General features: G+C 40.0%; 1 protein-coding gene across 3 annotated transcripts in view; it reads left to right on the plus strand.

The window, feature by feature from the left end:
- The window catches only part of PCDH15 (protocadherin related 15), a 1,303,618-nt gene that overhangs the window by 838,332 nt on the left and 449,911 nt on the right, over positions 1-15,375 (plus strand). For all 3 annotated transcript variants that reach the window (XM_059729933.1, XM_059729932.1, XM_019484297.2), the window contains one exon: positions 13,729-13,935. In XM_059729933.1, the coding sequence (XP_059585916.1) occupies positions 13,729-13,935 (207 nt within the window). The remainder of the gene's footprint in view (positions 1-13,728; positions 13,936-15,375) is intronic.

Genomic DNA, 15,375 nt, shown 5'->3' on the forward strand with positions numbered 1-15,375 from the left:
AAACACATTTAGTATTTTCATTTTGAAGTATTTGTACCACAAAAAAGCAACCAGAGAAAAGAAATGATATAGTGGGATGTGGTCACTCATAGATTTAAATACTTCTGATAAACTCATAAGTTTATTGTTTCGCGGAAAATCTAAGGAAATAGTGTAAATCATAGGAAGCAATAACATTCACTTGTGTATGTCCATGAACCTAAAAAAAAAAAAAAAAAAAGACTAAATTTAAATAAATTATTTGTTGTTTGTTCACTACTAATGATACCTTCTAGAATAGCAGAGGCAATGCTCTGGCTTCATTTTTACAAAAATTACTATCCTGAAGCTAGTTTTAGGTGATAAAGATATTCAGAAAAACATGGAGTACATTGCCTCAAATGAATTGACTCCTGGAGTAAGTAAGGCCTTAAAGGTTATTAATATCAGAGCTAAAGATTTTTATTATTCAAACTAAAAGAGGGGGTAATTACATTTAAAAAGACTTTTGTTCTGAAAAAGAAAAGACTGTAGGGACCACATTCACTACAGCCTGTCTCTTGGTTTGATATTTCAGTAAGAGAACATGGGTCCTGAACAAATTTGTCATGACAGATATTTCAAAATCGCCAATCTGGTTGAGTCAAACTAATTTTACATTTGAGTAACTCTTTAATTATACTTTTACATTTGAAAATGAACAAAGCTAGTTTCCTCTTTGATAATACCCCACTTCAGGTTTTAGTTCTGATGGGCTAGTTATAAGAGAGATTTACCCTTTAATTGTGTTTTTTTTATCAGAGGTCTCTGTATTGATAAAGAGCTGAATCTTGATGCTTCTGCTTGAGTTTTTACATACTGATAGATTTAGAGGTTTTTAGGTCAGAAGAGATCATAATGATAAACTTGACTGAGAGCAAGGGCTACAGAATTTCACCCTGTTATTTTCTTAATCTTGTTTCTTAATTTATACACAGGCATTGAAGTGGGAAGTTGTTTTCCCCCTTGCCTTCTTTTTTTTTTTATTCAGGATTTAACACAAGGTAGGCAAAGACATTAAAATCTTAAAAAAACAAATCTTAAAAAATCTTTAAAAAAACAAAATATGTTTTACTGGAAGAAACAGTGTGTAGTTTGACCCAGCTGCATAGCATCTGTATAGATTAGGTGGTTCGACAGGGCTTTTGGCACTTTTATCTAATTAGATAAAGTGCCAAACCCCCCCACCAAAGCGCCCAATCTATACAGAAGTTGGGTGAGGTGGACCCAACTCACACTTCCTCTTCTAGGCATGCTCTGGGCTTGGTACAGGAGTGCGCCAAGTTTAACTGCCCTTTTTTTGTTTAATGTCTATTAGCAGCCTTTCTGGTAAATGCTTTGCAATTTTGTATCTTGACCCTAGTAATTGATTGTAACATGCCTTATTTGTTTATTTCCTAGGATTTAACATTATGGAATGGCAATCAATAATAGATTTTTTTCCTCTCATTCTGCTCATGCCTGGACAAATTTATAACTACCGTGTCAACAATTTCTAAGGGAATGCATATGGATTTTTATATTCTGCTTGATTCCACTCATTTTTAATCATATTCTATGCCAAATAGACAGAAAAAAGCCAGAGAGAAAACATTCAAAACATATGTTGCATTTTAGACATTACATCCAGGTTCTTCCTTTCACTAAGTCTGAACAATTCTTTTGTCACAAATCAGAGTCTAAGTATCCCATCTATATTAAGAATCTAATAAAAAGAAATAGATAATTTGAAATGTAGATTCTGAGATATTGATGTGTTGTTCTATTATATTATTTCTCTCATACTGTGAACAACCAGCAGATAGCTATTATATTTTCGAAGTGCAATTTGGTTCCACTGGTGAGTAGTGATAGACAATCTCAAGTGGGACAATGGAATAGTGAAGCCAATGTACTGAAAGCTGGTTTACCATATCTGGGGCACTGGGATTAGAGTTGCTTCAGCATCTAAAGTGCTATTCATTACCACACCCAGATCTTGAGCACTTTATTGCACAGAATGCAGCAGCAAAAGGGAGACTGAGAATGGGGAAAATAGTCTTTGCTGGGATTGGTCCTACAGAAACAGAGTATGTTGCCTGTTGCTTGCACCTGGATTGCAGGAATACAAGGAGACAAAGAGAAAGTGTTGAGTAGGGGATTGTTTTATATCGTATGAAACATGTTTCCTACTGCCACTCTTCTTCCTTCCTTCCTACATCTACCCTGGGTGTGGTAGTGTGTGTGTGTGGAGAGAGGAGAGGGGAGATTCCTATCCTGAATTATGCATGCTTATGCCTCTCTGAATCAGCTAGTCCCTACAGTGTAACCCTGCACTGCTTTACAACTTGATAGAGGGAAGAAGAGTTCTGAAACAAAGGAAGTGTTTTATGAGTCTTGAGGGCTCCGCGAAAATGCTCTGAAGGAGTGACATAATTCAGGAAGACTTTATTACAGAAAAGATAGGTTTGAATTACAGAGAACTTAGATAAGAAGATGGACCCTGTTCTTGGACTTTTTTTTAGCAACTGTGTAGTAGTCCTTGGAGCACAGAACACAGCTCCTTCCCAAAGGAAGACTGTAATTACTAGATTAGAGTTGTTCCCTTTTGCTCTGTACTTCTGACTCTGTAAATCTCGATTTTTGCTTTGGTTGTTTTTCTCCATACACGGTGGGTAGTAGCATAATTGAAAAGGGCAATCAGGGCAGTATCTCTGGGAACTGCCTTTGTAGTGGGGAACAGGGCCAAAATAGCTCAGACTGCAGCAGAGGAGTAATAAACCTCTGTGGTTGGTACCAGGGCAGCTGACACTACCCCAGATGTCACACAGCTGCTTTGAATGCAGAACTTTCCAGCTACCCCTCTGAAGGTGGCACAGTTTCAAAAGGATTGAAGGATGTGGTAAGCCCAAAATACCTGAGAGTCTGGTGGTTAGGAATCTCCCCTGGAAGTTGGGATATATGAGCTTGAATCCCTTCAAGCAGATGAGTACATCCTTGTACAGCAGCAAGGTTTCCCACTTCCTGGGGGAATGCTTTGATTATTAGGGCTTTATATGAATAAGGCCTCTTCCTTCAGCTGCCTTTTAAAAGTGTGCCAACCCTAAAGCACCAAAAACTGGCACAATAAGCAAGGGGGATTCCCACTTTTATATAAAAAAAAATAATAGGGATTAGCATCACAAGCCAATGGGCCAAAGGGAGGTAAACAAGTAAAGAAATATCAACATTCTGGTAACATACACTCAGCACCTTAATTTCTCCCCCCAAAGCTCCAGAGGTGCCCCCAAACAAGCCTTTAGTTCCTAGAGTGCTCAAACAGTAGCCTCTGGCTGCCCCCAATACTGAGTGCAGCTCCTTCACAGCCACAGTCCTGGCTGTCCAAGCCAGTGAGATCTCCAGCACCACTGTGCCCACCCTTGTGTAGGGCAGACTAGATTCCACATGCCCACATCTCTCATGCACGCACACTCTCTTGCATGCTCTCTCACATGCTCTCTTACTCTCGCTTTTGTTCTCCCTTGCTTCAGACTCAAACTTACTCTTCTTTTTCTCCTTGCCCTCTAGCCCCTGGGGGTTTCTGGAGTTGCAGCCTGAATCAACAGTCAGCACATCTGCAGACTGCTCCCTGGTTCATCCTGCTGTTTTCCATATTACATGCACATACATTACAAAAGAATTTGCTACTGCATTTTATGTGGAGCCTAATCCTGCACATGCTTGAGGCTACTACACTGAGGAGACTTCAGCGGACAAGTTGTTGGGTTTTTTTCTGGCTTCTGAGTAGGCAGAGATGTGAGCTGCATTGGTAAGCCCTGTCCAGATTGGAGCACTTTTGCTGATGCAGAATCTTAGACGCATAAGAAATGAGGTAAAAAAGTAAGGCAGCTACAAGTTTAAATGTCTTGAGGTCCAAGTCAGTCAGTCACTCTGTGTGTGTGTAATCACTGAGTCATGTGATAGCATCCTCAGTGGCCATGTGCAGTTCCTGTAGTCCACTGCTGAACTTAGGCAGTGGGCAGTCATTGACAGTATGTGACATGGTGGTGTTTTGCCACAGCTGGGTTGTCGTGAAGACCCAGTGGTGGAGGTTGGCACACACAGACTGTCCAGAACCTATTCAGCAAGGCCCACTGACAGCATGGCAGGTTGAAGCCAGGTGGGCAGGGTATAGGATCTGTGATAAGGAACTCATTTCATGGTGATGTTGACCTCCATTTCTCACACTAGAAGATCTCTGCTGTGTGGTCCTAGTGCAGCAGTTTGGAGCGTTGTGATGGTAGACGTGCAGCAGGTGGATTTAAGAGAGTGTTGTCCAGTGGCAGACTTTGAAATAGATTTTCTCCATTATTTTGCTAGTTGCAACTTCCTATTGGATATGAGGGGGAACAGTGTTGCTCAGGATTTGGAGCCATGGTAGAGGAGTCAGTCGAAGAGTTCCCGAGATGATGTGCATCATTGAATGGAGCTGCATAGCAAAGAGTTTGGTGTGATGAGCAATTCCAAACTGGTGCACAGTAGTCTGCCACAGAGCTTGACATGGCAAGAGCTAGATCCTTAGAGTTGAGGCTCTTGCACTCCACAGTGACCCAGCTAACTTGTTAAGGAGGTAGTTGCATGCCTTAACTTTCATTGCTGTCTTTTTCAAGCGTTCATGATAGCTCAGTGTCTGCTCTAGAGTCATGCCCAGGTAGATGGGTTGTGCTTCGTGCCCCAGCTTCTGGCCATTCAGGTAGATGTTTAGTTCCCAGGCAGCAATGGCATTGTGTCAGTCGAAAATGCTGGAAATTGTCTTACTGATGCTTGGCTGGAGGCACCATGTCTTGCAGTAGTCAGCCAGCTTCACAAAGTCACTGTTCACAGTGTGTTCTAGGTAAGGCCCAGGTGAGTTTCAGAATCACAGTTTTGTAGTTAGATGTCAAGTTCTGCCTAAAGTCCACTCTGTCCTTTGTTGAATCTATTCCTCTAACATTCCTACTTGTAGAAGCTGTAGAGTGGCATGAATTCTAGTTTTAATATTAAATTTGTAAATGCAGAAAATTTGGTTAGTATTAGACTATTACATATTTTAAAATATAAATATGAAAATAATTACATTTTACTTCATTGAATAGCTGTGAAAATAAAATTTCTAATGCCAAACATGTAGTTATCACAATTTTAATGAATCAGTCATCGAACCAACTTTTTATATAATTGCATTATAGCCAGCTGTTACTTACATGCAAGAATGATCAAATGCCAAACATTTGTTGACCCTGGTATTATAATATCCCTAGTGTCAGTATAATGATGTCTGACAGGATTCCTTGTATTGAAAAATAACACACATTTTGTGTGGACAGTTTAATACTTTGGCAGTTTTAAATCATGTTAATCTGAACTTTGGTGTACTTGTCAGCATGAAGCTTATTTTGTTTTATCATAATTGATAGACATTTTATCAGTTTGGGCTCAAGAGTACATAGAAAAATTAGTTTTACTTGGAGCTTAGTAATAAATATGAAAATGAGGATGAATCATATCCTGACAATGATCTAAATGAGGCTTTCTACCTCTAGGCAAAAAGGGCCCAATCCATTATCAAATGGAAAAACTAGCATTAACTTCAGCAGGCTCTGGATCAGACTCTGTATAAGACTGTAAGAGCATAATGGATACTACCTACAAACTCAGAGGGTTTGGCATTTTTTCCACATTGCCTTTTTTTTTCAATAGATAAGATTTGGCTTTGCAAAACTGTGTGTAAAAGGGAAGGGAGATGAACTGAGAGAGGATTTTAAAAAGAAAAATTAGCTGTTCAGATGTGTGTGTTTTATTGGAAAGTTGAAGTTGCATGTTCCAAATTAGTCCAGGCTCTACACTGCAGAAATTGAGATGGGAAGTATGAAGTTACCCCAGGGAACTGGGTCTTGGACTGTTGTAGGGGTAGCTGTATCATTCACTGGTAGGAACTATGGTAGTGCAGCTTTGAGAGCATTGCCTCTTCAGTGAGGAAGGTAGGAAGCTGAGATGGAAAAGATGGAAGAATGGAATCAGGGCTTCAAGTTAGTGCTGAAATAGTGATGCTGTCAATAACTCCCACTGAAGGACCACCCATGGGGATGCCAATTAACTAATTAGTCCAGAGGCTCCCTGTCATAGCCATATATGGAGTGAATCCATGGCTGGCAGATGTGCCTCTTAATGCCATTAATATAACTGGGAGCTTTTCATCCTAATTATTTCCAGCAGTGTTGACCACCTTTCGTAGGACAGTCTTTACTATCCATTTGATCCTCTCTACAATTTCTGAACATTGTGGTCTACCAGGAACATGTAGTTTCTGCTTTACATAGAAAGCATGACAGACTTCCTTAGTTATTTGTCCAACAAAGCGTGGACCCTGCTCAATATTAATGACCTTCGGCAGGCCCCATCTAGCAAATACATGATAGATCAGGATCCTGGCAGTCATGAGCACCATGCAATTTTGTGTGGGAAATGCCTCCACCCATTTAGTGAATGAATCAACCACCATGAGGCAATAGAAATTACCTCTTTTTGTATGAAGTAATGGACCAATGTCGTTAATCTGTAGATGTGACCACAGTCTTTCCATATGCTGATGCCTCAGAGGATCTTTTTGGGTGACCTGATTCAGATTATTGGTTGCGCAAGCGATTGTTGACAAAGACACATCCTCCCTGAACAATGACCACCATCCAAATGACTTTTATCATCAGATTGTCTTTTCAGTGCCAAAATGGCCTTGATCATTCGCTAACAAAATGACGTCTGTCTGTAGCTGTTGTAGCACTACCCATACCGGTGGCTTCTCTCCTTTCCTAGCAAGGATAAGGCCTGATAGCTCCTACCATACACACCAGTCTCTGTGCTTACCAGATTGAACCAGTTTATTCCATTCTAAATCCTGATGCAGTAACCCAACTAAATCCACAACACCAGGCTCAGATGGTGTGACCTTAGACACAGGGTCAAGCTCTACCATTTCTGGCATGACCCATCTAGGTCTCATCCTGACTCCTTCCTTGGCAGCTATGTCTGCCTTCTCATTCGAGAAGCCCTTCATGGTTTTACACCTCTGGTGGGCCTTTACCTTATCTACCGCTACAGGATTTGATCTTTTCTTACAGGAAGCAAACATACTTAAGAAAAGTAGAATACAGGTTTTCAATCCCCTGACTTGAAGTCTCAATGCCTTCAGACCGGCATCCAATCCATGAGCATCCTTACCACCCAGTCTGAGTCACTGCAAATGACTACAGACTGGTCACAGTATCTCATCTAAGGTGGCATCCATCACACTTCCACCTAGATATGTCTGAAGCTTTGGACTAAAGCCCCAAATCAATGGCTGCTTGAATTCTGGCATGTTAAACTCAAAGTCACCATTCCTCTGCCTATACAAAACTGAGGCTACAAACAGTAACTTCTTACACTCAATGTAAGACTCCGGTCTCTCCCCACTGACCTGCCATTCCTTGTGGAACAGCACCACAGCGGGTTCATCTGGGAAAAACTTTAGGACCTCATCTCTGATGACCCCCAGCATGCTGACCTCTATGGTTCTTGACATCCACAGCTGAAAAATCACTGCTACCCATGCATTTTTACAAGATATCAGGCAAGTCCACAACTGTATATCTGGCACGCACATTGAGAATTGCCAGTTCTGCTAACCAACTGATCACAGTCTCCCTCTTAAGAGGCCCAATCTGCTTGCCAATGGCTCTAACCTGTTCATCCGTTAGCAGCACTATAGCCATCTCAACAGATCCCTACTGGACACCTCATAGGGAGGTTCTAAGATCCTCCTTCACCCACATTGGCATCATAGGTGTCAGTTCCACTGGCACCGTAGGCTGACTCAACCTTATAACTAAAGGTGCTACCTCATGAAGAACTCTCTGAGCTAGCACTCCTCACAGGCCCACGAAGCTGACCCTGACCATGTGGCTACTCACACAGACTGAATTTGCAATCTGAGCTCGTGCGCGCACACACACACACACACACACACACACACACACACACACACACACACACACTGCTTGGACTAAAATTCATTACTTTGTCAATAGTTTAAAGGAATGTACATTGCTATTAAATTGTTGTTTGTAGTAATATAAGACCATTAGCCTACTGTATTTTAATCCAAACATCTGTATTGATAACAGAGGTTTCATTAGTTTGTCTTTTTTGCCCCCTGAAAGTTTTTTCATGATCCTGATGTGTTGTCTTGTGGGGCCAGGTCAACTCTCAGGATCTGAATATTGTGCTATTAGATGGGAGGGTGTGATACAGTTGGACATACACACACACAAAAATCAATTAGGCACACATACATACTCTAGGTGCATACACCCCCACCAGGCATGTACACGCACACTACCAACTCAGGTATATCCAAAATTACCAGCCTAGGTACATGCACACCTATCACCAATTCAAGCACCTATACACTATACACACCAAAAGTTTGACAAAAATCAATTGTCAATACCCAATACTCATACACGGATCCTAATTCATATATCACACACATGATGCCATATATGTATATTCACCAGTTCACACACAAACCACCCACCTACACATACACACAGGTGAGTTCCTAACTTGGGTGGTGTAGGGTGTGTGTGTGTGCTTAGGGTACTTAGGATACCCAGGGTGCTTGGGACTATGGGAGAGGGAATTAAGGTCAAAGATCTCCAGAAGGAGGAGGAGGGAGATGGATGAGGGTTAAAATGAGACAGTGAAAGTGCCAGGAGTGAAAGTTGCTGGGGCCAGGATTAGAACCGGCAGACTGGAGGGGAAGCTGAGGTTACTTAAGGTGAAGTGGCCCCAGGGTTACTTGAGGTCACTGGTGCAAGGGAAAAGCCCAGTGGCAAGGAAGAGACCGCCAGGAAAGAGAGAGAGGCAGAAACCTGGGAGTTTAGGGCTGGAAACTGAGGCAGACAGCTGGGAGATCAGGGTGCAGATAATTGGTGGCAAGGGGGCAACGGTCAGCAAACAGAAAAACCCAACTCGGTGCTTCAAAATAACAGGTTTATTGAACAGACAACCTACTACACAGCCCCATGAAGTTATTGGTTCTCTCTTTCACTCTCACTCTCACTCACACACACTCATAATGGTAGTAGGATAAAGAGACTCAGTGGAAGGGTTGGAGTCCAGGTAGGGAAGAGAAGCAGAGTCCAATCCTTGGTTGAAGAGAGGGTGGGGGTGATAGCTACCTATCCAGGCTGGAAGGGGGTCCTCGATGGCCAGTTGGGATCTTTGTCCAGCAGGTGTTGTCCAGAGGGTGGGGTTGCCAGCAGGGCCTCTGGGTTGATAGGCAGCATGACGTGGAGCAGGTCTGGTCCAGGTGAAGATGGCATCCCCACTGGGTCTGTCTTCACTGCCCCCTTTTATAGGGACAGACCTTCCGTGACCCCAGTGTCAGGGGACCTGCCCAGGCAAGGGCCAGCCCCTGGTGCACTGAGCATGTGCATTCCAGGTCAGGACATGCAGTTTCAGGTGTCTGTAATGGTGGCTTGGGTGGGATCTGCAGCAGTCTTTGTCTTTCAAATCTTGAGCCAGGGAGGGTCAATGCAGGCTGATGGTAGTGTCGTGGAGTTGATGGTTTGGTCATTCAGAGGAAGCTATTTTTAGACCTACTGCCCTTGACTCTCAAGTACCCTCATTCATCCCCATTCATTCAGGAACCAAGTTACATAGGAGGGGTAAGTATGAGTCACACAGTTACAACAGAGTTACAATAGGGTATGCCCAGGCAGGGGAAACAAGATGGAGACTTGACAACCAAAATGGAAGCTTGACGTGACTTACGCTAACTTACGTATGTAGCTCTAAATCATATAGTATCAGTAAAACAGTAATATAGAACAGTAAAAATCAATATAGACATAATAATTATACAATATAAAACAGCAGATAGCCATAACAGGGCACTTATTTGAAAAGAAGGAGGAAAAAAACCCCAAAACAAATACAACTTGCTACCAAAATAAAATGCTGAAGCTTATCCTATGTTTTAGCTCACTGATGCTTATCTATAGGGAATAGAGAGGAAGAGAAAAAGTCAGAAATGGTTAGGGGAAAGGGAGGGAATGCATTTTTAAATAAAAAACAAGAACAACTGGGGGGTTTTGCTACAGATGCAGGCTTAAATTATAGCTTCAAGTCGCCTTCTGTTAAATCCTTAAGGTAGCCTCATTATAAACTACTTTTCTTTTACTGAAGAGTATTGAACACCATTTGATCTCCATCAATGTCAATCTTTAATTGGCTGATGAGATCACTCACTACTACTAATAATGAAGCACTCCCTCCTAAGGAAAAATCAAATTCTTCTGTAGTCATTCAAGATCAGAGGTCAGTTGTACTTGAATATTTTTTAATCTGTGGCAATAATGAGTAGAACCAAAACTAAAAATCCATTGTACTGAATATCAGGTCACTAATATAAAGTAAACAAAATGGAACCAAGAACTGATAGATGCCTGAATACCAGTATCTTATTTTTCCTGAAAGAAATATAGTATATACCATTTATTCCAAACTGTGTCTTAAAAAAATTAGATTTGTAGTTTTGATTCCCATATTTCCTATGCAGAAAGAGTTAAGGCATGATAATGTAAGAAGTAACAAATAATTAGTCATACAGAATTCTGAAGAGGTCATAACAGGGTGATCTAAAGATAATTACATTTTTTTCAGGTTTACTATTAAAATAGCACTGAAAATCTGGAACAAATGTGTTTTTCATAGACTTGCATCTCTTTCGATGAAAGCATGAAGTGTAAAAAGCTACACATGAAACCTTTAAGGAAATGATGCAGGTGGGATATCAGTAAAAGTATGAAGAGTGTACATTATGGTCACCTAAATGGTTCCTGCCAAACTACTGATTCTGTGAATTGATTCCAATGTATTCATTATCTACAGTGTAATCACACTTTTTCTAATTTTATATTTATAATTACTTTTACCCAAATTACAGTCCAGATGGAATGCTTTAAATATTCTTTTTCTTTCTGTGATTTTATCACCTACAGGTATGTTTAAATCATTCCAGTACAATGCTAGGGACTGCCATACTGATATGCAGTACCTCCTAAATCAGAAGTAGTGTGGCATGGAACATGAACCAGTAAGCTCTGCCTCTCAGTATTATGCCACAGGGGAGGTATTGTCATATTGCAATACTTTTGAGTTCAGATGACTCTTCCTTAAAACAGAAAACAAAAGAGAAAGGCAAGCAGGAAGAAAATGACTAATTGTAAACACTATTTTCACATTGAATTCCCTTTTTCTAAAGGCAAACATGGGCAATTATACTTCACAAAATCCTTTTGAACTATAAACCAATTATTTATGATCAAGGTAAAAAGAATGGAGAGGCCAAAGTACAGTTAAGCTGAATCAGGAGCCAGAAATAAGTCTTGGAAACAGCCTCTAATACTTCGGTATTTTAAATCATCACCGCTGACTCAGTTCCCTGAGGCAAATGGTCAGTGTAAAAGCTACATTCACCTAAACAAAAATCATTCTAAACCCAATTTTACATGGAGTAGTATAAACTGAGAGCTAAATAAATAATTCACAATGATTAATTATTTGATTAATTTCATCTTTTATTTCTGTCCTTCAGATATAAAGGTGCAAATGACTTTACGTAGGTATGTTAAGAGCAAGACTTTACTTGCTCTTTTTAATTGGTAGGGGCCTATTACAACACCAGATGTAAACTTACAGCCATCTCTAGCTGACTGAATACTAATTCATTACCAAAGACCACCAAAGACCCAGGTGAATAGTTCAACAACTAGACTATATTAAGCAGTCTCAAAGAGAAAATATAAAATCAACAGGTGAGTACGAATAATAACAGTACAATTACAATTATATACAATGGATTCTACAAATCTACATACACAAGTTGGAAAGCAAAACAGCTCTGCTGTCAGACTTGTGACAGCAACAGTGTTGCTAGTTGTCACAGGCACAGTACAGCTTAATACCACAATGTACACAACAACATCTCTCAGCACACACACACACATACAACATAGCAGTAGAGAGAGAAAGGATTGGCCACCCCAGTCCTCACCCACTCTCACACGATCTCCATCACTCACCTTGGATGTACACGCACGCACTGGGTCATGATGCCCTTTGGCCGCCCTGGCCCACACTGCTCTGCATGCGCACTTTCTCTCATCCTCCCAGGACCTCAAGCTCGCATCCAGTCACACATACACCTTCTGCAGTTCCAAGTGACAGCTCTTCTCTTCAGAGGTAGTGCAGCCTCTTTCAAGGCATCCCTATTTAACCCTTTTGATCACTCCACTCCTGTCAATCTTCCATTGAACCAATCACACAGACAGTAAGGGGGTCAATGGCACGCCCATCGCTCCACTGACCAATCCGGGGTAAGTATTTGGTACCATACCCAAGACTGGCAATTTTTCCCATCACAAGTGGATTATATAATATAGGGTTGACTGTGCATGCACACATACTCAAATGTAGGTCACTGAGCCTTTGGGGTCATAAGTTCAACACTCAATGCAGGAGTTCTGCAAGTCCTCATTCAACAAGTACTTTTTTTAAAAAAGCATTCAGCACTTTTTGTAGCTTCTGAAGTCTCTGAATAGATCACAAATAATTGCCTGCAAGGAATATATTATTCAGTTTGCAAGCACATGACTTAATTCTATTTCAGTAAAGACTAGCACCTCACAAAAGTAAGTTTTCCAGTATTCAGAAAATGAGCACCAAAAGAGATGCTAACCAGCTAAAATGAATTTAAATGGACTATATGAAGAAAAGTCTTATTTGAAGATGTATTTTTTCTAATTTACTAAAAACTGTAGGGTATTTTTACACATGGTCCAGGGGTGGAGGGGCAGCACTTTAATTAGTGCGGCTGAGAGAGTTGCTCTAATTCAAATGTCACGGTACTCGCGTATCAGCATTCCTGCACTTCAAAATGGTGTCGGGGTTCCTCGTGGGGGGGAACAAAACAGGGTGGGGGGAGGAGAGACAAATCTTAGACTGCATTGTGCTATTTTGAAATCAGTCTGTGTGTTGAATTTCTGTTCCATATGGGTATAGACCAATTTTGTGTGCCAAACTTGTGTTCTGTTACTGGTATAGACCAGTTTCCAATTACTTATACCAGTGAAAGTATAATGCCTATATCTGGTCTAAGTGAACTTCTTTAGCTAGTTTGATTTACAAGTTCCCTTTTAATTTCATTTGACTGTAAGTAACTATTGTCAAAAAAGAGTCCTCTAGCTCCTTCATTTACTTCCACGACTTAAACCTTAAAGAGCAAATATCTGATACTCAAAATGTTCCTGGAATGCAATCAGAAGCCAAAAGGATTTATTTAGGCTCCCTCCTTTCCCCTCCCAGATTTTACTGATATTTATGTAATGTCATCTAATACTGTACAACTCCTGAGTTTGTTTGTAGTTAAAATAGTCAGTCCATGATTGAACTTCCTGTTTCTATTTTGCTAATTAATTCTTTGTTTAATTTTATTTTTGTTTTATTGGTTTAATGTTTCAAAATAAGCAGTTTACACAGTGAAATAATAGGCATTAGTTGTTTGTGTGAAGGGTTGGCAATCCTTGAATGTAAACCAATACTAACTTGGGCTGAGATGCACAATATACTAAAGAGAATCTGTGGCAAATCAGATTTATCTTTTTTTAGGCAGAACAAGATAATGGTCATCCACTTCCAGCCTTTGCCAATTTGCATATTGAAGTCCTTGATGAGAACAATCAGAAGCCTTACTTCACAGAATCTGTGTATGAAGGCTTCATCCTGGAGTCCTCTCCAGTGGGTACAACTATCTCTGACAACAAGAACCTGACATCTCCATTACAAATCATTGTTTTGGATAACGACGTAGAAGAGGTGTGTTTTCTTTCCTTTATTGGGACAGTTTTTATATAGGCTTAGACTCAGTCTTTTGAAAATGTATAGTACTCTGACTTAAAATTTGAATTAAGATGCATTTAGTTGTGTACACACTATACCATTTAAGCTGAACAAAGTTTGATTTTATTCAAATGTTTGGAATAAATGATTTTGTCAATGACTATGAATTACAGTAGTATTTTATTTTTTGTTTTGTATTTGAAATTATCTTCTCATTCATTTTTCAAATGAATTTGACCTTCAGTTTCTTCATTAGCATTACACTACAAGTTGTCTGTATCTGAAATTTCAGCTGTGCTGGTTCATCTTATTTTTGTTTGTTTAGGCTTTTATGATGTAGGAGTTTCATGCTATTACTTGCATTTCATAACTGTCTCAATGTTTTAAGGTCTGCACTGCAAAATATTTTTAATTGAAAACTGATTTTTCAACTACTATTCATTACTATTTAGTTAAATTTTGCTACACATATGAGCATTGCTTCTAATTAATTTATTATCATGCATACAGAAAATGAATACAGAAGTGGCACAAATTTTTTTTTTTTTTGTAAATTCAAATATTAAAAGGACATTATTTGAAATATAGCCCAGCACTGAAAATATTGAGCATAATTTGGTAATGGATGGATATGATTATAGACCAGCTTGACTACACTGTAACTTGAATAAGGCAGACACAAATCCTGGTCTTGTGTTTTACTGAGATGAATCCTTCAAATCAAATTCACTGCTAATGTAAGTAACTGCTGTAACACCCAGTGAAGCAAAATATTGCCAACATAAATTCACTTTTCTATAAAGGTAGATATGAAACACTACTGTCCCTCCCCTCCCCCCGCCCCTAAAAAAACCCAAAATAACAAACCCTACACAAAGTTAATAATCTACCTTACCTACTTTCATTTAAGCAATTGTGGCAATGATTTTTTTTTTTTTTATTTCCTCCTCTTATTTCTCCCATCTGCCCTCTACCCTTCTGTTTTCTCTTCCTTATTTTCTTCATGGCTAGGGATAGAAGTTAAACATAAACCAGTTTAAGTTATCAGAAATTGGTTTAAACCTGTAACAGAACATAATTTCAGTGCACATAAACCAGATTCAAAATGGCTGAAATCAGTTTGAAATAAACCTGGTTGAGTGCAGTAGTTCCCCTCCTCACCCCCATCCTTCTATTGTTAGTCCCTCGCTCAGGTGATCTATATTTCCCTACCGGCTTTGTCATCTTTTTTGGATTCACAATCCTAAACATCTACTAATAAAAGTCAATCAGACTTAACTGATTGAGCTCAAACTGGTTTATGCAACTTCTGTCCCAGACCCCTTTCTGGTTCAAGTTAAACCAGAATCCCCCGGCATCCCAGCATGTTCTCTGGGCTGGGCTGTGATCTCTGCTTCAACATAACAGGGCTAGCCC

The sequence above is a fragment of the Alligator mississippiensis genome, chromosome 6 (genome assembly GCF_030867095.1).
Source record: "Alligator mississippiensis isolate rAllMis1 chromosome 6, rAllMis1, whole genome shotgun sequence".
In the NCBI taxonomy this organism is placed as follows: Eukaryota; Metazoa; Chordata; order Crocodylia; family Alligatoridae; genus Alligator; species Alligator mississippiensis.